The 24280-nt window shown below is 35.2% G+C and overlaps 1 protein-coding gene across 1 annotated transcript in view; it reads right to left on the bottom strand.

Moving 5' to 3' along the window:
- Nucleotides 1-243: 243 nt before the first annotated feature.
- Nucleotides 244-24280, bottom strand: part of MAN2A1 (mannosidase alpha class 2A member 1) — a 114845-nt gene continuing 90808 nt past the window's right edge. Inside the window, exons 18-22 of the mRNA XM_027712610.1 lie at nt 23598-23739; nt 20777-20910; nt 6826-7020; nt 3969-4079; nt 244-3243 (exon numbers count right to left, since the gene is read on the bottom strand). Coding sequence (XP_027568411.1) covers nt 3091-3243; nt 3969-4079; nt 6826-7020; nt 20777-20910; nt 23598-23739 — 735 coding nt within the window. The 3' untranslated portion in view covers nt 244-3090. The remainder of the gene's footprint in view (nt 3244-3968; nt 4080-6825; nt 7021-20776; nt 20911-23597; nt 23740-24280) is intronic.

Genomic DNA, 24280 nt, shown 5'->3' with positions numbered 1-24280 from the left:
GTGCAGTGTCACTTGTTTATATCCTTGAAGTTAGCATCTATCTTCTTTTCTTTGGCAGCTGTGGAATAGATCGCATCTTTCATCAGGAGTTCATCTCACTACAGATAACTGTCATTCCAAAAAGCTACTGATACATGAGCCTTCTCAAATAAGGTGTTTTTGTTGTTTCTCTCTTTTTTTTTTTTTTAATTTTTTTAAATTTAAATTTGCTACAGCCAAGGCATTAATGACACTGGCCACATCTCACAATAACATTACCTTTTATTAGAGATCTTATTTTACATATCCCCATAAGATATAAAACCTTCCAAGAGAAAATAGCAAAAACCTTCGGCTGAAATCAGTTTGTTTCAGACAATGTGAGCAAGTAAACCAAAGACAATTACGATAATGGAATGTAAAAAAAAAATAAAAAAATGAGTACAGGTACAACTCTGGTAGGAAAGTAATTACAAGGTTTTAAGCCATTTCTTAAACAGCATTGTCTTTAAAACCATATTGAAAGGTAAGGATGCTTGGCTCTCTTAACCAGTAGTTACAAACCCAGCAGGGATAAAAACCAAAAGAACCCCCAAGATAATAGAATTTAATTAGATGGCCAATTCACAGAAATACAGCATAAGAATTCATTAAGACTTGTTGGGGGAAAAAAAAAAACCAACCAAAAAAACCAAAAAAACCTGCAAACCAACAACCCAAACCCCCATCCTCACTGACAGCCACAATCCGAGCAAATTAAAGCAAAATTTATCATGAGACTTTGACTGGAGTTTTGACTTACTTAAGGATTTCAGGAAAGGATCCCGAACTGAAAGCTGTTGTTACACAAAAAAATGCAATACAAAGGAACAAAGATTAAATCTGCTGGTTAAGGAAGACTCAGGCATCATGATTGTACAGCTAATGAGGAAAAAAAAAGATTGAATGCTATACAAAGGATCTTTTGAAGGAATTCCAAGAGGCAAGATACTTTAAAACTTTATTGCATCAAAATTTTACTTTTCCGCCTAATAAAACTGAAATAGCATTTTGAATATTTTCTTGCACAGAACACATAAAAGTCCCTTAAACATTTTAATTCTGAAGATGCAACAAAATAAATGTTATGAGAAATTCCTGCTGGAAAGTCTACCAAGCTTTGAGTTCCAACAAAAAATAGTATTTTCAAATACTATATCTAAGAAAAGTTACAGTACATGTTTATTGCATGAAAACATCCATTTATTGGATCCATCTGATTCTTCTACTTGTGGTTAGTGTTCTTATATTCTTGATGTAATTTGCACCAGATCCTACTAAGTATTCACATTATTACAAAGCACACAGTAGATTGAATTAAGTAGGAAAATCTATACAATCTCAGAGATCCAACCTGGGACAATGCATGAAATATGACTTTCATTTTCTTTTAAGATAGCCTGTAGCTACATGATGTAATTTGATGGACTTTGATATTTGATAAAATTGTGGAACAACAGTGATGAAATTAAATACAGTAGGCGATATTAGAGCTAGCACATCTTTTTAACAATTATGATGACTTTTCATGCATTAGTACTGAAGGTAAGCAACAATGAATGGAAAAGTAAAGCATAACAGAGATATAGAAGAATGAGCTATGAAAATAAATGAAGACTAGAAAATGGGATCATATTCAAGTGACTGTTTATATATATTAACTGTAAACAGCAGCTCTACTTACGGAAATGTTTTTCATACATGGATGGCTTAAGCACTAAATGTGAATTAATATGAAACAAAGTAAAATTAAGTCTCCATTCTTCAGCAACATGAACACTGGCAATGTAACTGAGGTTGCAAGTTTGCAAGTTTGAAAAATGTTGTTTAAAATATAGGCACATGATTCTGAATTAACAGGTCACCACAGTCTGTGACATGCAAGCACATGTTTTGATAGGTTTGCAAATCATGTCTTGCTTACTATCAACTCTCTGCATCAAGTTACAATTTTCTTGAAAGCAGCTGAATTTAGCCTCTACAGTAACTCTTTTTTGTCTGTGTTTCAGGTTATGATATAATATTAATACATTCAAATAGTCAAAATGTTCAGAATAAGATAGCACAAACTTGGTGCAGGAGTACATAGATCAGAGGGTGGCCAGCATTGTCAAATAGGAGATACACAGCTTAAGTATTATATAAACTACTTTTTCCCCAAAAACACTAACACAGACACCAAAATTGTAACAAGACATATCAAAAAATAAGGCACATTTATTTTGATATGGTAATCTTGAAATAGAAAACTCATTTCAGAGAATATCAGTATCTAAATGAGTTTTATAAAAAATTTTGTATTCATGATAACTATGGACATTTCTCATCATGGTAATGGAATAATTGCACATATCCCAGTGTGTCAAGTAACAAAATGGGAGTTTTATTAAACATTTCCATTGCAAAATTACTTCATAGGTTCGTGTTTTCCTATTTACATAACTCAGGTGGAATGGTAGAAGTATTAAAATCTACCATCACTTATCACAAGTACTGCAGGCTTTCATTTTACCACAATTAATAATCCCCTTTGTGTTGAATAAATTGAAATTAATTGTGGAATAAATTGAGATTATTGTCATTTATATAAATGATTGTAAATATTTGGACATTAGCTACTACACAAGAACATTTTATCGTATTTTATTTCCAAGCTGCATCAGGACTTTCTAGATTGAGTTATTCATACATAAATTCATCAAGAATCAGCAAAAGAAGGCTGTTTAAAATCCAATCCCCTCTTTATGAAACTTAAAACACCAAAAGCATCATTAGTTAGCATTTAACCTGAGATTTAATCTGTTGAGAGGTTAACATCCTTAGAAATTTCTTCACTTATTGTATTAACTTATACTGATGTTCCTATTTTATGGGGGGGGGAAACCTGAATAAACAAAAAAGTTGCTTGCAACATGGCTTTTCACTGTGTGGTCAAAAAAAATTATAGAATGCATCTTTTTCTCACAGTATCCAGAAGCTGGAACAATATTAATCTGCTTCTTATTGCACATGAAACTAAGAGGAGATGTAATTGCAGATCCTTCTTCTCTATCTGAGTATTAAAGCAAGATTTCATTTTAGCCGAATCCGGAATGTATTTATCTCCATAGAACTCATATTTATTTCACTTATATTTCTGCCATCTGGAAATGAATGCATCAAAGATAAAGATGTGGGTGTAAGACTTTCCACTCTGAATTTGTTAAAGAGCTTATGCACCTTTATCTGGAGGGGAAAGAAAGAAAAAAACAAAAAGCAAACAAAGAATTGTATTTAGAAAAGGCAGTATATATCTTAAAATTATACATCTCCTTACAGGTACCAGCACAGCAATTCTCTCACTAAAGACTATGAATATTTTTAAGTACCCTAAAGAAAATCCCAAATCTATTTTAAAATTTTATTACAAAATTGCTACAGATTAATTACTTTCCATTCCATCTATAACCTTCAGAAAAAAATTATTTATATTTCATAGTTTTACACATCACATCAATTCTATAAAAATCTTAAAATACTTAGATATTTGTATTGGTGTAGGTCATTTAAGAGAGAATGGCCAGACAAAGAACATGCTATAATAAGCAACAGTCACATAACTTGTCGGTATATTAGTAATATTCAAAAGCTACACTTTAGAATATGTAACTTGATTTCTTTTACTTCATAAAGTTCTAAAAGACTATTAAAAATTATCTGAGAAATACTCATTCACAGGAAGTTAATGAGATTAAAACTAGTTTACTTCTTGATGGTTACAGGGTTATTACCACAAACCAGCAGATTCACAACTTTATCAAATGGAAAGCAGCTTCCAAGGTAAATTCTACCATTATCCTGAAAGTATAACTCTTGAGAAATAAATACCTAGCCTTCACCTACAATATGACTAAAGTATCAGTGTTTCTGCAATACTCATAAGGTAAGCTGCCCATAAAATATCAGCATACCTTTCCCTGAGTAGTGGAACAGAGCAGACCCATGTCTCTGTTCGAAAATCTACAGTCAAATCCCTTCCTGTGAAGAATCAGAGCAGCTTCATCAGATGGCTCGGTATCTACCTACAAATAAACAAGATAAAATATTACTCACAAAGTAGAAGTAAGAAAGACATTTTAGACCTCATAAAATTATCATTATCATACAGTGATACAGCCACTTATACCTTAAAAAATGTTCAGCCTAGATTCAACCCTCATGGGTTTTTTTGAAATTTATAATACTAAACACAGAAAGAACCAAACTGCAAAGAGTTGAGACATTCAGTGTACTACAGAATATAAATGTATGTTGTTGAGGTTAAAGCTCAGTACTTGCACTTATACAGACTTAGAATTGAAGTGTAGTTATCACAGTTGTATTAATTGGCTTTCCACAAAAATTATACGGCAAAACCGAAAACAAAACTGAAATCATGTGAACTACAATAGTCATATTTAAATACTCAATGTGACTATGTTGAACAAACTTTCATGTTGCAAAGCTGCTCTCTAACACAGCTTAAGGTGTACAGAAAACTGTACACTGAAATACAAATATGAAAAAAATTTTATGGTTATCTATAAGATATTCAGTGTTCTTGAGCTTCAACAGACGTCAAAGAGTAACTCAAAAGTAACCAACAATCTCAACGTCCTAGTTTGGATCAAATCACTAAAACCACCACTTAGGGCAAGAATGCCTCAAATCAGAATCTTGTTTTCATATGTCAAAACAGAGTCACAGCCTAGAACTGGATAGAACTTTTTCCATTTACATTAAAATGTAGAAAACCACTCTTGTACAGCAGGAGTAACAGCAAAAAATTCTTCACATTTTAGATGAACTTGCATGTAAACCAACTTCACACCACCATTTCAAATTACGGCATGAATATTTAATCTCTTAAATTTTTAAAATTAAATATTATCTTAACATTCAAAACTTTTAAAGCATAAAAGTAACACACAATTAATGACAACTTGAGAAAAAGGGTTTACTATATCCATGATATAGAATTCAACCTTTTATCATGCATATAGGAACCATGTGCAAAAAAATAAAGCTACTCTAACTCATTTTCAAAGTAGGTGTAAAACTAAGTCACAGCCTTCACATCTACTTTAACTTACCTGTTCTTATATCATCTCTAGGTAAATCAGACTAATTGCATGCAAGCCTAAGGAATGTCTGAGCAAGGGTGAACTTAATTTACATCAAATACACCCTCTAAACACAACCATGCTAACTGCACAAAACTCTGTAACCGATTCCTCAATTCTCAATAAATAACAACATCCTTAACCTTGTAAAACTTCACAGCACTGTTACATAGTAAAAAAATCCTGACCACTGCACTATCAAATCTCTGACTAGCTTTCTTGGAAGAGCTGCCAAAGTTTGATTTGATTTTGATCTCTGAGAATTGAAATGCAGCCTCTCATTAGGCCTTTAGATAGAAAAAAAATAAAATTTCTAGGTTTTCTCATAAGCAGTATGCCAGGGCAATGCTGCTAAAATTTTGAATGGAAAGAAAAAAACATTAAACTCTTTTTAAATCCAAAAATTTAAGGCAACATGACAAAATTATGTATTTATGTTAAGTATAAAGTGACAAATGTTCTCAGTTTTAAATCTTGAGGCCCAGTTTATTACACCAGGTAAAATCTGTGTCAAACTTCTTAACTGGAGATCTACTAAAAAAATTCTTTAAATGTCTCATTCATAAGGGATTGGACTCTTCCACAACAAGATCAGATATCTTATATAAATAGCAATATTCTTTCTGATTTCTACCTTAAATCTTAATAATATTTTATTTTAATTTGGTACCTTTTTATGTGAAATTGTAATGGATTATGGAAAATCAACAGCTAAAGCAATGGAGAAATTCATATTTCTGGAAAAAAAATTCATTGTGTCAATTAGCCAGAATTATGACACTTATCATTCAAATTCTTGGAAGACAAAGAAAGGAAGCAGAAAGTGAGGAAAGATTTACAAAATTATTTGCAAAGCATTTTCTGCTGTGGGGAAGGACTGTTCTGTGCCTATAATGATGTGCTCCTCTCCTATGACTACTGCAAATGTTCACTTTGCGGTGGACAAAGTGAAGCTGCAGGCTCAAGAGCTGTCAATCAGGTGTTGAAAAACTGAAAAGGATTTATAAAACAGTTGCCAGAAGAAGGATACAAAACCAGTTCCTTTAGTTTAGGAAACAGATAATTAAATTATGGTAGTTACACGCCTTTCCTGCCTTTGCAAGGAAAAAAATATTGAGAACAGAAGAGGCTTTTTTTATTTGAGTTTTTTTATTTTTTCATTTGGGTTTTTTTTTGTATACCTACCAGAGCATAGTTTCACAGGATCCAAGCATTACAAGATGATGTTAGAATAATTAAACAAGGTCTTGTAAATAAGCTTAGAAGTGCTTTAACAATACAAGTTGAGTTTAAAACTATAACCTTTATTAAAAACACACTTAGAACAAAGTCCAATGATCTTAAATTTAATTCTTCTAACACAGAAAAGGTTGAAGTATATGAACTGTTCTCTCTTAAACTTTGGGAACACGTTGAAATGTGCCCCCTCTGGAGACAGAATACTGCACTATGCATATTCATATGTTGTGAAAAAACAACCCCTGCATTTCATATTACTCAGACACAAGCCTTTAGTTCTTGCAGAATTAACAAAAGATAGTTATCACATAGCAGTTTACCATATCACATAAAACCTTCCATAAATTACTTCCAAAGAATAAATTATTTGTCTATATTAATAAGCTATATCATATTTTTGCTCACAAGAGTAGTGGTTTGACTTTACCTTTGATTGGATTGTCCTCAGATTGACTATATGCATGTCACAAGGCATGGACAACATGAGTGGAGAAAACGTATTTATCATCTCTGGGACACCTGACTCTGCATTTGTTGTCATTGGAATTACAGGATGATTTAAGAAAAGAGAGGTCATATGGCTAAGAAGTGATGGAAAACTGACTGATGCCTTCTCTTCACTCTGCAAAATACAAAAGAATGAATCCGGTTAAGATATCTGAATTTTTAAACTCACTTACTTTATAAATTATTCCATTCATTGCCTAGAAAATTTTAATTTTTAGACTGCCCATTTAATTACCTTTCGAAACTTTTGATTGTCCATTAGTTTTCTTCTATTACTAGGTATACTTTCCTGTACACCATTAGTACATCTTCCAAAATTATGATTAGATGACATCTCATTTTACACCATTCTTTACCTTTCTGTGTTAGACTCTGATGTACAAACAAGGTAGTTTAGAGAAAGAAACTAGCAACTACTTTAGCAAGTTGCTCCTATTTATTCACTATCTATTTGAATATGGAGAAAAAAAAGCTAGTCTTTTGTAAACTTCCTTTTCCTGACCTGTAATTTTCTGACCTGTATTTCTTACTTTCTTTAACTTGTATCCTAAATCCTTCATTCTATTCTAAATCTTTCCTCTTCAAACTATTCGCTGGAAGAAATAACAACTGGCATCTTTGTCTTGGTCCACATTGCAAAAGATTTCTTTTCAAATTTTTATGTCAATGTCATGCCAGCAGGAAGTGAAGGGGCTCTCTCCCAACATTTCACAAATTTTGTACTTTACCAAGTTTTGTATTTGCAGTGCTTTTACACAGCTGCAGAAGCTGCTTTACAAATCTGAAATTGCTTAATCCTACATATTCACAACAACTAGTTAAACTCCATAGAAACCAAGGAAAGAAAACAAAGCAACTTCAAAAAGGCAATTTCTGTTTTGGAATGTCAATGAAGAAAAGAGTAGAAACGGGTGAAAACTTCTTTTGCTCTTATTTTTTCTTTTTTCCTTGCGTACTTAGTCAGATAAAATCCCTGCTTGTTTAGAGTTAAACAGGTGACATTTAATGAAAACTTTGCAGAAAGGTTACTGAAAACATAGTATCTTAAGCATTGTTATATAAAACGTACATTTTATGACAGGCTAAAAAAATAGAAATAAAAAACAAATGGGTGATACTTTAAGCAAAGGGGAGGATTATTTTCCATTTTATAACAGACAACCATAACAGTAATTTCTGTTTTGGGGTGTGTATGCATGTATGCATATTTATTTATACCTCTGGAGCAGCACTAAGTACAGCTGACAGTGTAGCAACTGAAACCATACCAGAGCTGAATCAATGCAAGATGGTAATTTCTGTTTTATTCTTGGTGCTTTTCTTAGTAATGCCTAAGACTGTGCCTCTTTGGTAGCTGCTAAGCATTGAGGCTAGTACTTTTAAATACCTATTATGACACACAAATTACTTTATAGAACTGATAACAGTTGATCGTTGCAGAGGATTGCTTCTCTATGTGTCTCACTACATTTATTTACATTGAATTCCATCTGCCATTTTACAGCATCTTTAATCAGTCATGAGTTTTCTATTCTTCAGTTAGCCTTGATTTTTTTTTTCATTATCTTAAAAAGTTCAGCATCACTGGTCAACTTCATTGTCATGATTTTCTTATTTTCCAATTACAGTATGAGCAAGCTTGCTCTACATACAACTAAATCTGAAAGCCTGCAGTTCAAATGACTGCATGCATGCTCTACCCACAGGGAAAATCTTCTTTCAAAGCAGAATTCACTTTTTGGTCCCAGGAGGAACACTGTTCACTCTGTTGCCATAGATGTGCTAAAGTCAGTCAAAATATTTTAAAATATTTATTGTCATTTCTCTTTATTATTATTATTCCATCTTTTTTCCCCCCTGTAAAATGAGATGATTGCTTATATCTGAGAACTTGAAAACAGGTCTCCTAAAATATCTCACAAATCACACATGAATCAGAAAAATACTTTACCCATTCTATTTAAAACAAAATATGCATGAAAAGTCCTTGCAAATGGTTCCTAGTTCTAGGCATGTTACCTGAGAATAAGCAGAAGAGACAACTACAATCCAGGAACAACAGTTATTCAAGATAAGCTTTTCATTTTAAACAATGGGTATCCATACTCATTTGAGATCAGTAAATTTGCCTAAACAGAATTCACGTTCAGCCATTTCCTCCTCTGCTTTCAACCTCTGCCTAACATACACTGCTAACATGTTCAAGGAAGAAATGCCTGTCCCATACCCAACACAGTTGCCTTCAACACCAGATTTCTCAGATTTAAGGGATTCCAAGGAGACGGAAAGAGAAAGAAGGGTGAGCCTTCACAGAAATAACATTTCATTTTGTCTTGTCTTTCTTTAAAATGTTTTATTTATGTGCAAATCCTCACAGTAAGACATCCCAAATATTTGGAGAAGGGTCACAATTTGTTATGTGAAGAGTGATTGAAAAATCATTCTATTAAGTGCAACTTTATGCCTGAAAGAAGGTGCTTCCTGAAAACAAACTGAACTCATTTAGATGTCCTCATAATTTCAGTAGCAGATGTTCCTCAGAAAACGCCACCAAGGTAATTTCAGATGAAGAGACGTGACATCTTTCTGAAAGCTTCTGCTATACATACAGAAAACCACTGTGTATGGAAACACAAGCATGCCATCCATGAGTCAAAACTTTGCCCAAATCCCAGAGATCCAAGTGTAAATAAAATGGGAGGCAAGTTTGCATATTGTCTGACACAAAAGTAAAAGACTGCCCGTGGTAAAAGTATCAGATGAATCCTCAGCCTTGTCAAGGAAAGGATAGCACAGGGAAGGTCAATCTTCTAGGCCTGAATCCTTAGCCTTCTCTAAGACTAACAGAAGCAATGAGAATAAAAAAGGTGGATTTAATATAAAGATATAGTAGGCTGTATTGCAGTTGAGAATCCAGGAAAGACGGAAGGAATGTCACAGGAAACTTTGAAAAAGAATGTGGTTGAGAGAGAATATGGGCAGTGGGACAAAACTGTCAGATAACCCATAGCAGAACCAGAAAACCCGCTCCTCAGTTCCTAGATTCTTGAAATAACTGAGGATTGCTGAGAAACACAGCCTTGAAAGACTCTAGCAAATGCTAGAACCAGAGATGATTCAACTTGGCTGATTTTTGTTCCCAATACGTCTCCCCATAATAAAACATTATGGGCATTATCCCTCATGCATTATCCCCTTTGAAACTAAGACTTAGGCAGAGATTTTATCTTGAGTCCTGTATTGCTACATGTGGAACAACAGTCCATTTTGGATGATTGCAGTAACAGAAGTGTAGTCATTCACTGAATCTATGTAATAGCAATGGGAATGGAGAGTACGGAAGGTGTCAAAAGCTGCCAGAAGACCAAGGGAAAACTGGTTTTGCAAACACGGTGAAGACAATGCTATCACAGAAGATTGAGAAGGGACACTTTGAATCACACTCCCCCCTAGGTACATCACAGTCATGAAAGGATTGGAGTACATCTTTCCCTTCTCAATCTACTGATCCAAAATTTAAATAGGACTCTCGGGAAAGAGAGATGAGAAGGGTTTGCGCATGCAAACAATATATTTCAAAGAATAATTACTCTATATGCACCTTCACCATGTGGATGGCTTTCAGCAGTATCCTGTTGATGCTAAGTAGAAGATATAGTCCCACAGTCTCCATCTAATTAAAGTACTGCTCTCTCAAAAGTGACGTTATTTCCTCAACTTAAATGACAGCATTTATCACTCAAAGCGTGAACGGAGCTCCTCTGGCACCCTTACAGACATTAAGTACTGGTAACAATCTGATGAATGCCAGATCATGATGCGTCAGCTTAATGAGCTCTAATCGAAGCAAATACTGCCTTTTTAACCACCTTACAGTACATTCATATACACTTATCCAATTGGAAATAGTCTGTGTTGAAATACAATCACTTGAGTGACCTTGCAATACATGTAAACAAATAATTTAGGATTTTTCCTTGTCATCAAAAGTAAGGTGAGTAATTTTAAACTTTTTGTTTTGAGGAAAAATAAACCATACTGCAGTATAAAACTATCTTACAATTTGCAACAAGTTCTAAGAATAGCCTCATCTATAAAAAGTGCCTTTATATCAGAAATGAGCTATTTTACGGATAATCACAGAAATAATAGAAAGGATTGGGTTGGAAAGGATGTTCAAGTTCTGACCCGTCTGCCTTTGGCAGGGATGTCACCTACTAGATCAGGTTACTCAGGGCCCTGTCCAAACTTGCCTTGAACATTTCCAGGTTTGGGGCATCCCTGCCCTGGGCAAAGCATTTCAGTGCCTCCTTATCCTCTGAGTAAAGAGTTTCTTCCTAAATCTCCCCTCTTTTAATTTAAAACCATTCCCCCTTTTCCTATCATCATCTGCCTCTGTAAAAAAGTCACTCTCCCTCCGAGAAAAGACTCAGAGTGTTTTCTGGAAAGAGTCTAAATTGAGGAACTAATGCCCTTAATTAGGGGACAAAACCACTAATCACTCTTGAAAAATCACTTATTAATTGAATATAAGAAATAAATGGAAAATAATGTAGAGAAGAAAGTAAAGATGACGCAGTTGATAACTGGACATGAATTGAGCTAACAGAAAACCAATGAACTTTTCAATACAGACAAATAGTCTAAAATTTCCCATATAAAAGGAGAGAAACTGAGGCAGACAGTATATCAAATACATATCTTGAATATTTGCTCCTCCTCTAGAGTTTTCTCTGCTATAAAAAAAGTCACAAAACAAATTTAATTATAACAGTAAATCCCCACTGGCACCTGAACTACCTGATCAAATATGCTGAAATGTGGATGCTGACTTTGGGTGTAAGCTTATTCAAATAAAATCTGGAAATAGAGAGAATTCTGGGCCTGCAAGATCAAGGGATGCAGACTAAAACAGTTTGATATCTAACCACTTAGATTATTCCTGGAAGGAAAGTCTCTCATTCTCTCTCATGCTGTGTGAGGAAACAATTTATACCAACTTTCCCTCTCACCAACACACAGCACTCTTCAAAGAAGAATGTTTCTGGATTGGAAAATCTAATCTGTGGAGTGAAAGACTTTTCAGAGCATCTTTAGTCCCAAAACATACGGAGGTAATATTTTTAAATATCTCTTAATCATAAACTAGCAACTGAAAACAACCAAGAAGGTGAGTCAAAGAATCCCAAAGACAAGTATGGAAAGAAAAATTTGTTTCTTTCTGTACAATTCAAAGATTGTATGAATCAGGATGTTTGATGAAATGCTGCTTCTGCATGAGAAACTGATCCTGTAATACTGTGCTAGGTTGCTTATAGAAACAAACAGCTGACAACATTACTGATGATGTGAACTTCAGTTTCACAACATGACAAAAGTAAGTGACAAGTAAGGGCAGATACCTGAGCTTTAAAATTGCATACACTTTACCCCAAATACAAACATCTTTAATCCTTAGCTACAGTGCTCACCACTTGAGGAAGAAGGAGTCTTTAAACAGGAAGGGAGTGAGAAAATTGCACAACATTCTATACACACATTGGTCTAAAACTCCCAATTTAGAAGAGAAATTCAGATTTTATTTTGGACTGACACTAGTCAAGTTCATGCAATTGACATGAAGCAGTAAATGGTTTCAAGGTAGCTACAGGTTTTACATGCAAGACTGCCTGGCTGTTATCTCACCAAGTGAAAATCAGATGCAGTTGCTTTAAATTCATTCAAAGTTGCACACTGTAATACAAAAAGAATAATCAAAGTATGACAAGTTCTCAAAGTGCTCCTGATATGGATGAATCATTCCCTTTCTTCTGAGGTCAATATCTGGAGCTAGATTTTTGTGTAAAAACTCCTTGTGAGTTTGAGAAGGAAAGGAGAAAGATGTTGGACAAAGGGCCTTACACCCATGACACAACAAACAGCAATTAGTCACTGATGAAAATTGGATTAATTCTTCTGAGCTGAGTAATTCCTTTTCAGTGTCCCTGAGTGTGATGTTCATGTAAGCATCTGTCAAAGAAAGCACTGACCATCACTTCAGGCAGCTTTGAAAATGGCTAGTGGTTGCAGAGGGAATTTTGTATGGAAATCAAATAAGGTGATAACAAGATCTTCTCTGAGCAGTGGGATTCAGAACATCTAGGATTTCAAAGCTCTGCAAGATTCTTCAGCAGAGCAATCTTAAGGTAATCTCAAAAAAAAAAAAAAAAGCATGTCCTCTGCAAAAAATTAGACTTTTAGGAAAGGCTGGATAAGTTGCAACTAGACATAACAGCCACAAATGTGAGTACTGAACAGGCAGCTATCCTGAAATCTTAAAAAGACTATAAACAAGAGTACTGACGCCAGATTATCTTCTGCTACACCAGAGTATCAGGCTTTCCTGAAATATTGGGGGCAAAAACCCAGATGAATATAAGGTTAGAATTGTTAATCTGTACGTTTTTGTCAACAGTGACATATCCATGAGTTATGGTACATTTTTGCACATCAAAGCATTTTTTTTTTTTTTACCCATATGTTTCATGTCCTTTATTGAGAATGATGATCTGGAATGCTGAGGGTCTTTTGATAGCTATTGAAGTGACCAGCAAAGGAGGACTCATCTAAGCAGAGTAAATCTGATATTATCTCTTTACTTCAAGGAATGTAAAATTTTCTATCAATTCACTTGGAGGGTGTTACACTGGAAATGCATGTCTGCCACACGAGGTGAAAGGAGTTTTTAAAGAAAAAGTGGAAATTCTGAGGCACCATAAAATATCCACAAGACTGCATGTTCATTTGGTGACTAAAATCACAACAGATTTTCTGTACTGCCTGTGCATTCTCAGCTGGCATTAAGACTGCAGATGAGGAAACCTGTGACTCCTACAGATAACCAAATCCAGGGAAATTTGGATCCACAGGAGGAACTCTTCCCAGTCTGCCAGAGCCAAATATGGTAGTCTCTAACACCAGGGGACTCCTCTCATTCCAGGCTGATAGATGGGACCCTGCTGTGGTTCTGTGCCTCCAACATCAATCAGGAGAAAGGCAGAGCATTATTCTCATTAAGGCATATATGTAAAAACATGGCCAGACATACACATCAGCAGAGAGCAACACCTTTGCCAGAACCCACACAGGCAGAGCACTTGGGTAACACAAGCAGAACAGACAATCCAAATCTGATTGTGCCTTCCAGCTGGTCAGGTCTGGAGTTCACTGGTTAAAGACCCTCACTTTCTTGATTTGTAAGTTAACTCAACAACCACTGATCCCTCAAAAACCAGGACTTTAAGCCTATTTGAGATGCAGCTCTGGACCTTAGGCCTCCAGATTCATCAGCTCAGACTTCACACTCTTCCAGGTGCCAGTCCCTTACCCGTCAGCTTGCATTTTGCTAGCTGTTTACATGCACACATGGAAATTATAGGTCTGACCAGCAACTGGAAGCCAGTCCAATGGCCTCTCTCCCTCCAACAACTGTCACACAGACCTCTTAGTCTAGCTGTTTCCTAGTCTACCTAATGTTGGCTAATGGTTCACACAGATTCAGAAAAGGTTGGGCACTTGCAAAGAATGTAGATTTAATAATACAGAATGAGCTGTGGTGATCAAGCACTGGTCCTAATCAGACTTTTTTTTTCCTTTTTTAACCCCTTATTTTTCACACTCATTACTCCTCAATCCTTCTCTTTCCTCTCCTGTGTCACTGCCACTGAACATTCCATAACAAACCTCTTGTTTGAAAAAAAAAAAGAATCCCAAAATTCTCTTAGACTAGGGTAATTTCTGCTGATCCATCTTGTTCGGTTTCACACCAGGAACAGTCTCATTTTCTCCCTTTCATGGTCTCAGGAGCTGTTAGTGCTCCATTGCTCCACCTATCACTGTTCCTTTGGTGACTGGCAGTTCCTTGCATTTAATACAGTTAGTCTTTAATCAGATGCCATAACAGAAATCATGTTCTATAAAGAGATCATTTGAAGAACAGGTGCTTGCTGGTCTACGGAAAAGTGCAGATGGCAAAGAAAGTATCTAGCCACTATGACCATAAGCACATCACCATAATTACTGAGTTCAGTTAATATGCAGCCATCAATATAGTTAGATGAAAGCAAAAATACAGCATAACATGCTTTCTTTGATAATAAAAGTAATAAAATAATAATAATAGTAATTTGTACTTCAGTTAGAGACTCTCCAGTTTTATTTCTTCTCCTCTAATTCTTTTTACAGTGCTTATATTGTTAATAATGGCACAGGAGAAGGGACTTAATGCCTAAATAAATAACCCATGCTAGCTCTGTGAAAGGGGCATGGTGCTGGATTTTCCCTGATGACTGGGAAGAGCTTATCCTGTTCCCAATGATGGCAGAAAACATGATCAGAAATTTTCTGGAGTTTTGATGAGGAAGTAGTCAACGCGCTTGCAACAAACATGGGTAGAGCCCTCCCCAAATCTTTGTTCCCGAAGCCTAGCCATGAGTTAAGCAAACTGATGATAAAGATAAAAACTACACAATAATATCTACTAACTTTTGCCCTGCAGAGGGCATTGAAAGTCTGTTCCTCATGTAAAGTTCTTGCTGCTGCTGGAAACTGCTTGTTCCGTGTGCAATGAGTTTGTTCCTGGGGAGTTATTTCATTAGAGAATTAAAGAAGAAGAAGAAGACTGAGTTGCAGACTTTCTCTCTCCTTTAGGGAGGATCAGAATCCTACCACCAGAGCTTGCAGCAGGCATGAGTAGGCCCTCCTCGAAGTGGTTTTTCAGACCTCAAAGTGCACCAGCTTAGATAAACTCACAAAAGACTACAAAGAGGTCTACCCTCTGGCTTTGGTGAATTATATCAGCTAAAAGTGGAGGGAACAAGCTTAAACACTATGCATACTACTGAGGTTAAATTCTTTCTAACCAGAACTAGCAGACAGATACACACAAATGAAGATAGATAAAAACAAATCAAGGAAAGTGATTCACTGTTGAGACGTACATAATTTATGAAAAGCAACACAAAAGAGACATAGTTGAAAGCCCAGAAACGAGAAGAAGGCAGTCCTATGTACTACCTACTTGAGCCGTGAGCCAGCTACAAATGGCTGGTGCCTTTTTACAGGATGAGAATGTTTAGCCCCTACAGCTTTGCACAGTAACACATGAATGGAGCTTGCAGACAAATCAGCCTTTATTTAAAATCTTTCTGCAACACATCTTTGTCACTGTTTCATTAAAAAAAAAAAAAGATTGTTGAAGGGAATTATGCTATAAAGTGCCCTGACATAAAAGATGACAGTGCTTGCCTGAAAGCAGATAGTATTTGTAGATAAATAAGAGATGGAAACATTATTCTTGACTAGTAGACACAAAGTTCCTACATAAGAAATACAGTACAACCTATATAGTAGTAGCAGTAATAATAATTTAGTGTTTTAAGCAAAGCTGTAAAGAAGTAGCACATACCTGAATATGTCTCCAAATGAAGTAAGAAACTAGTGCTCCCTCTTTACAAAATATATGTGGTAAGGCTCTAAAGAAGATGCATTGGGTTCTGTGTGACAGCAAGAGGGAATGCCTTTTTTTTTATATTTCATTCTATATTTTATTTCATTCACCATAAAACCCTAAAACCTTAACGTTCAGGATTTTCTATACATTTGATGAGTTCACTGTGGTAATTACAACTAAAAATGATATTGGAATATCTGAGCTTGTCACACATGGGCTTGAAAAAGCTTTTAAATTGTAATAATTAGGCCAATGTCAAGTTTCTGCTTTTTTGAAACATCAAATAATTATGTTTGTTAAGGTGTAGTTACATATAGCATAGCAATGCACAGTATGTAGTATATAGCTACCATGTGAGGCATGCACATGCATTATAAATATGCACACCAAGGAAGTGGCAAATGCAACAGAATAATCAGGCAGAAGTTGCTGTATCACCAACCACACATTCTCAGAGAAAGTGGATACTGACAGATATTTAATAAGAAAAAGAGAGTAGTTGTATTTAGTGGAAGAAAGGGAGTTTGACTATCTTCCCACATATTTGTGATTTTATTTACTGCCTGTACCACTGTTTCATTAAACAACCTCCCCCAAACCACAGCAACTATTTGACCCACTGAATTTTGGCTATGAATCCAGTTAAATCAGTTGAGCAACGGAGGGCAAGGTATGAAATACGAACCTGAAGAAGAAACTATATGCCTTGTGTGGCTACGTCACTGATGAAATAAATGTATATTTATGCTCCCTATAAATCCTATTTCTTTCATATTCTTATATTAATATAACATGCTGGGGTTCAGAAAGTAAAAAGGTATTAATGTTTATTTTTCCAAAACTTACAATAAATACAGAACAGTCTATATTTTCAAAAATAAGCATTTACTATTTTGACAGGCAAGTATTGATAACAGTACTCAGTTTCATTCTCAGCTAAATATTAATCCCTCCAATTTAAAATTGGAATGCACTCAGTTGTTACTTAACAATCTGAGGAAAAAGAAGGTTTAATATTAGAAGAGAATTCAAAGAGATATTCAGAGCCAAAAAATGCTTGTAAGGACAAAATGAACATATAAGCAGAATTGGTTACAACTACTAGGATTAAAAGACCTATATAGAAATTGTATCAAAACACAGCAGAAATATCTGAGCCCTGAGGGACACAATTATCAATAAATTATGTGAGTATAATGTAAAGTGAAATGAGATTTGTCCAGCTCTTACTACGTACACAGCTTACTTAATGAACAATACTGTCATTCCGAACAAACCTTTAGTAGTATCCAGCTTAGGGAAAAAAGTAACAACATCCAAACAAACAGAGAATGAAATCTAAACATCTCCCCCCAAACCCTCCCACACAAAAACAAACCCAAAAAGACAATTGTCTTCAACCTGAAGACAATATCAGACAATATCAGAATGAGTATTTATGACTGATTCGATGGGCTAGAATTCAAGAGCCAACACCCAGGTAGTATTAGGATTAAGAGCCTATTAGAATACAGACTGAGTATGCTAGCAATTATTACGAATTATTAAGAATTCTCTATCTACCCGCCAGACATGTGTGTTTTACACTTGAGGACATTCACGTGGTTTGACTCTGCCATTAAAATTTACTGTTCAGGGTGGGGAAGTATTTCAGAGATATAAATGAAAAGAAACTTTTGGTTGATACTGTCATAAACAAAACCAATCACGGTAATTTCACCAGTGATGCACATTTATTTTAATTTATTTTAAAGAACTGCATATCTTACACTTCATATACTCTCCTTTTATGGGGAAGTTTCTCAAAGAGTAGAAAACGTCCTGTTCTTCAGAATTGTTTTCGAGAAAAGATAAAATGAAATATTTTGGAATATACATTAGGAAAAGCTTGTACTGGCAAAGATGTCAAGTGATGAAAAGTTTCTCCTCCAATGGCTTTCATGATTCCTCCAGTCAATAATAAAATAGGGCTTGACAACAAAATCAGGGTCAGTGTATGAGTCACGCTGTAGCCAAATGCATATATAAACTGCATATAATTTCATCATCATTTTTTCTGACATGGTTATTTTTAAGTTATTATAACAACTACCTTCTGAGTAACAATGTACTAAAAAAACATGTTTGTACATTTAACAATAAAAAAAGGAGGCTACTACCCTTCCTTATTTTAACATATCTGAAACAGTAACATGAATCAGAAAATGTTACGGATGTTCAGATAAATTTCAAAAAACAAAATTCTAGAACACTCAATATAGGAAACAGGAATTCCAGATATAACACCAGAAAGAAAATGTTTCCTTGAAACATCTTTCTTGGCTCCTGGGGGTTGCACACTGTACCAGCTGGGACAACAGCACCTCTTTGGCTGTGCCTCCTTCCTCATAGCTCTGATTCCACTTCTCTTCAAGTCTCCGCAAGAGTGTACAAGAACCAACTGTCCTTAAAGTCAACAGTTCTTTAAAACCACACACAGCATAAAGAGTTATGGGGAAGGGTAGATGCAGAAGCACAGGTATCCAAAATATCCCAGAAATTTTTTATTGTAGCAGGTAATTACAAGCCCTTTCTCCTTTCAAAGATTCTCAGTAATTTGCATAGAATCTTTCAAAACTGTAGGAAAGAAAGGATTTTAACAAATAAAGGGGAATATGTTGTTACTCTACTGAGATGATGCCTGCCTGGTATCCCAAACAAACAGGCAAATATATGCAAAGATAAATGTAAATGTTTCACTAACTCAAAAATACCAGAGTTGTTTAGGTTGCCTTTATTCTAAATTGAGGTAACCTAAAAATATTTTCTGATACAGTGTTTTGAAGTAGCAGTGCTTTTCTGAAATTAAACTTACGGCCAACCCCACTTCACCAGGCACTGTTGCAGTTTGCAGAGGAGTGTATAAGGAACAGCTCTCTATTAGAAGGAAGTAACCAAGAAGCTTCCTTGGAGGTATGGCACCAAACATGCTCTAACCCATCACATCTCCTTTATGGCCTGAATGGATGACTAATCTTTTATGACTGTTCTGACACAAAAATAGACCTGCTTTGAGCAGGGACTGAACTGGAAGACTTCCAGAGGCACCTTTTAGTGAGTTATTTTATGGTTCTATGGAAAACACTAAAACTGCATACGGTGTCAATGCACGCCCCATGGTACTAACTAATTTGATCTACTTCTGTTTTTTCAAATTATTTGATAATGTAAACATAGATTTCCATGTCCAGTAATTCTTACTTACCAGCTTCACATTCTAATTTAATACAACACAAATTACCCCGGATACTAAAGAATTTTTTGGTGGCAGTACAGATCTCTCTGCAGGTTTCTTCTTGTAAGGACAGATTAACCTGTGCACTGTTCATTGTTGTCAAAGCTAGACTGCTGCTGAACTCAGGTTAGCATGGATAGTTGCACACCCCCCTGGTAAATGCAGTTAATATGCAGCCTGTGTTATACATGATGAGGAACTAGAAAATCAAAATGACGTGTACAACTGTCAATCTTTAAGTGGTGAAAATTAGCTTTAAGCTTGATATTATCATCCTCTCACAGTGGTTAATGACATCTATTATAAACCAGAATTAATTCCAATTTATCTGCATATTCATTAGCAGCTCAGTATACAACCTCTCATTTTTAGCTATGCAACGATTTTAAAATATACTCAGCACTGTCATCACAATTTGACTGCCTCAGCATGAAGATGTACTTCTTGTTTTGTCCTTCTCAAAAATGATAGGAAAAAAAACAAAGTGAGAAAATACAAAGAACTGAAAAAAACCTGAAGTTATTCAAAAGACTAAGACACAAAAAGACAAAGTGAGATGATCTGTGTAAGTATAAAAAACCCCTTAAAACAAAATGGTCTCAATTTTCCTAGAATCGTAATGAACTGATAAGGTTCCTATGTCTGGCATCTAAATATTTCCACTTAATTCTTATTTTCTAAGAATATTAAATTCATAAGAGGTTTTCTCTTTCTACCCATTTAGCTGAATTAATTTGTCAACCTTTGTTCAGACTCAGTTAACACTGTTAAGAAGCAGAACTCATGCTCGTTAGCAATTTTTTAAAGGTATGATAAATAAAAAGGAATTCAAAAAAAAAGGCGAGACTTCCACAACCAAAATTCATACACTGAAGTGTGAGTGATAAAGTAGATGCTGCAGGATTTGCATGAGGAATAGAGAAAGACGAAGTCTTTACAAAGAGCATATGCAAGCAAGAGGACAAAACTTGGACTTGGAAGATATGTTTCCTTAGTTCTACAGCTCAGGGAATAACTTCTTTACTGAGTTCATTGCTGCTGCAACAGAAATAAATATTTATATGTTAATTAGCAAAAAACCAAAAAAATCCAGACAGTGAATCCTACCACATCTGTCCCATGTCTTCTTTCCAACAGAAGTCGGAAGACATTAGCTGTAATCTTGTTATCTTGAACACCTTGTCCAAGGCCACGGTTGTCATCCTGCATAAGTCGGCGATCCATGATCACTTCCAGCTGACCTAAAAGAGCAATACAAGGATTATACTAGTAACAAGAATATGTAAAGGTTCTATTAAACATATGAAAACTTCTCTGAAAGATCACTTATTAAAAAAATCATAATATTTCTTAAGTATGGAAGAGGAAGAACCGATCAGTATTGTTAGGACTGATTATCAGAACAGTTAATACCATTAGACCTCCCAAATATATTTTTTCCTTTCTTTGCTTTTGTTTCACAGTTGAAGGCAGAAGGTAAAATAGATATTCAACAGGAGTATATAAACACACACAATCCCTTCTTGTAAGGTTAATTTCACTTGTGGGAATAGGAAAAGAACTTTGCACTAGATAAGCACTTAGTATGAAGTTCAGCGTTTATATGAACTGCAGCACTGCCATACAGAATAGTTCTTTAAGCATGATGTTAAATCATGAATAGTCTTATGGACAATGAAGTTCACCTCTTTTCAAGTATGTGTCTCCAAAGGGAAACCAGCTCAGGGCATGTAATTAGACTGTTAAGATTCTTGTACACTGAATCTTCAAACAAGCGTACTTGTTTCCTAAATAAAACTGGACGACTGAAATACTTGTATCATGAATAAGAAATGCACAATTTAAGCTCCTAGAAAAGGCTCTGCTTAGTAAGGTAGGTTTTTTTATACTTCAATGTTCTACAAACATTTATCTGATTTTCTTAAATACTTGTTCTTCCCTTCCCTCAAGTAAAATCAGATTTTGTTTATCCAGGACAGAGGTCAGCTGGCAATGAGTAAGAAAAAACCTGCTATTTCGAATTAAGGTACTGTTCATATAAATCTGAGATGGTGGGTTATACACACTATGTCAGTCACAGATACAGAGCTACTGAGGGTGCTTGCCTAAATTGTAATGTTTTTGAATTTTCTTCCATGATCCCTTTGAGTTCCTGAAGGGCCTTGAGAAGAAATGTCATAAAGCATATGATATTCAGCAACTACTGAACCTTCAGCTGCATTCTTTTTCTTTTTTAAAGAATCCAATAAGACCTTAGGGCAATGGTAGTAAACTCAGTAATTTAGTGAAATATTATTTAATGATAACAAGGTAGATGAACACTTTTTTTCTTTTTGGTAGAGAGAGAGTAAATATTTGATGTTGGTATATCTTATCCTCGAGTGACATAACAGAGTTTGTCAAAGAGTGACATGATTAAGAAATAAATGCCATAACCAGGTATGGGACACATCTGCTGCTCTTTTATTTAATTGGAGTAGGCAAAAAGCCTCTAATGTCCTCTGACAGATTTGAAACAAGTGCTCACAGAAAGTCAGTTTCTTCCTGATGCTTAACTGCAAAATGTCAAGCAGTGGTAGCCTTCCTTAACTTTATGACAGAAAGCGGGAGTGTCTGCGAATTTAGATGGTGCGTTATTCTGTGATGCAGGGACTAAGACTGTTAAAGAGCAAATACAGACACTATTACATGGTAACAGAGCCTCTGCACACTAATTTAGTCCCCAATAGCTATGTAATGAGTGCATACTAACATTTGGTAGTGTCAAGTTTATTCACAAGATCAGGCCAATAGGAATTTGGTTTCCAGCAAGGGGAGACAGGAAAAAATGTGGTTTGGGCCTTCTATCCAGTGGTCTTGGTACAAAAGGCTGGTATTTTCCATGGTGGTTTTATTAAAACATTAGTCAGCGTTAAGTCCTTGCCCTAAAATACATTAGGTTTGCTAATACTGCCACCAATACAGCATAGTATTCACCTTTTGTCAGAACAGAGTATCTATAATATTTTTCTTAAAAGGAAGTGGGAAGTAGGTTTTTTGCACAGTTTCTGACAGACTTTTTTCTCATGAGTATTCATTGCATTGTTTTTCAAAACCATATAAATTTAAACTGGCAATATCTATTACAGCAAGGAATTATATATCTTAAGTTATGAATTATATACCTTATTTTACCCACTACTTCTAGCTTTATTTGAATACCTCCCTATTCTGACAGCAGTATAGACTCAATAACTGGTCTCTGCTTCCAACTCTCCCAGCCATTCATCATACCCTTTAATGCTCTGAGGGACAAGATTGTGTCGCTTTTGGAATTCCTAATATGAATTGATTTTTCTTGTCAACGTATTCATCAGCTCTTTCAAAGTACTCCATTAAATTTGTGAGGTATGCTTGTTGACTCTTACCCAGGGTCATATTTATCCTTTATTTCACTAACACTAATCTTTAAAAAAAAGCTGCTCTTGTTTTTCCTAGAAAGGGAGTTAGGCTATACTGTATATAACTTAAGACTAGTGCTGTCTATTCCAAAGCAAAAAAACTGAACAAAAAACATGATCAGCATCATTTGTAAGTCCTCTGTACTGTACCAGGGCAGTACAAAACGAAACAAACCCTTTAGTTTTGCTGTTTCATCCTTGAGTTCCATCAGAGTTCTTGGGTGAAAAATACCTGGTTTTGAGAATTTATTGCTCCTTTTGTCTTTTTCACAATCTTTTTCCTCTGCCCCTAGTTTGAGACAGGTCTTTCATTGAAGTTGACAGGAACTCATTTAGGAATAAGCTCTTCCTCCTCTTTTACAGTCATATTCTAAAACCTGTCAGAGTTGGAGAAACTTATTTCCTTTCTTCCAATGCTTGTAGGTAGGTTTGGTAATCTCTGAAATAATTATTTCAGAAAAAAATGAATCTATCATTTTTATATTTACCATTTTTCAAGCTTGCAGCACCTAGAGACTGAGCTGAATGGAGTGTCAAACGAACACCAACATCTTGAATATAAGCCATTGTAGTCATAGGATAGATATTTGCTTGAAGAGGCAACTTGCTCATCATCAGTCTAGGCTGGATCTGCAATATGGACACAAACTTCAATAAAGTACATTCTTTTTGTGCATATAAACGTCAAAGACATTTTTAAACATTTATTCCATGTGCCTTGGAAGAACAATCACCATGAAAGCACTCATTCCACTGTATTATGTAGCTTTTTGGAGATTTGTGGCTAGAATTACCAGTTTGGAAATGATAACTTTGGTGTACTTTTAGATCACAGAATACTTTAAAAAATGTGAAAGATCCATCAAGGGAATCTACGAAAAGGATTATCACAGTTATAGAATGAGAGAAAACTTTTTCTCCTCTAGAGAGCAAGCAGTGAATAGATTCAAGCAGAAAAGGAATTGTTGATTTATAATATGAACTTATTAAAGTGCTAGTCAAATTCTTAAATGGTACATGACAACTGAGTAGTAGTATTAGAATTACATTTAAATATTCACTGTCTCCAGCAAAATGCAGTACTACACCATAACTGGAAAAACAGTAGTCTCTTATTCAGCAGCCAAGGCTTTCAATGTATTTGGAAAACTATTCTTAGCAAGGAAGGAAG

Source organism: Pipra filicauda, unplaced genomic scaffold (assembly GCF_003945595.2).
Source record: "Pipra filicauda isolate LSUMZ 115617 unplaced genomic scaffold, ASM394559v2 scaffold108_size2327098_pilon, whole genome shotgun sequence".
Lineage (NCBI taxonomy): Eukaryota > Metazoa > Chordata > Aves > Passeriformes > Pipridae > Pipra > Pipra filicauda.
This window is presented reverse-complemented; position numbering and strand designations above follow the sequence as displayed.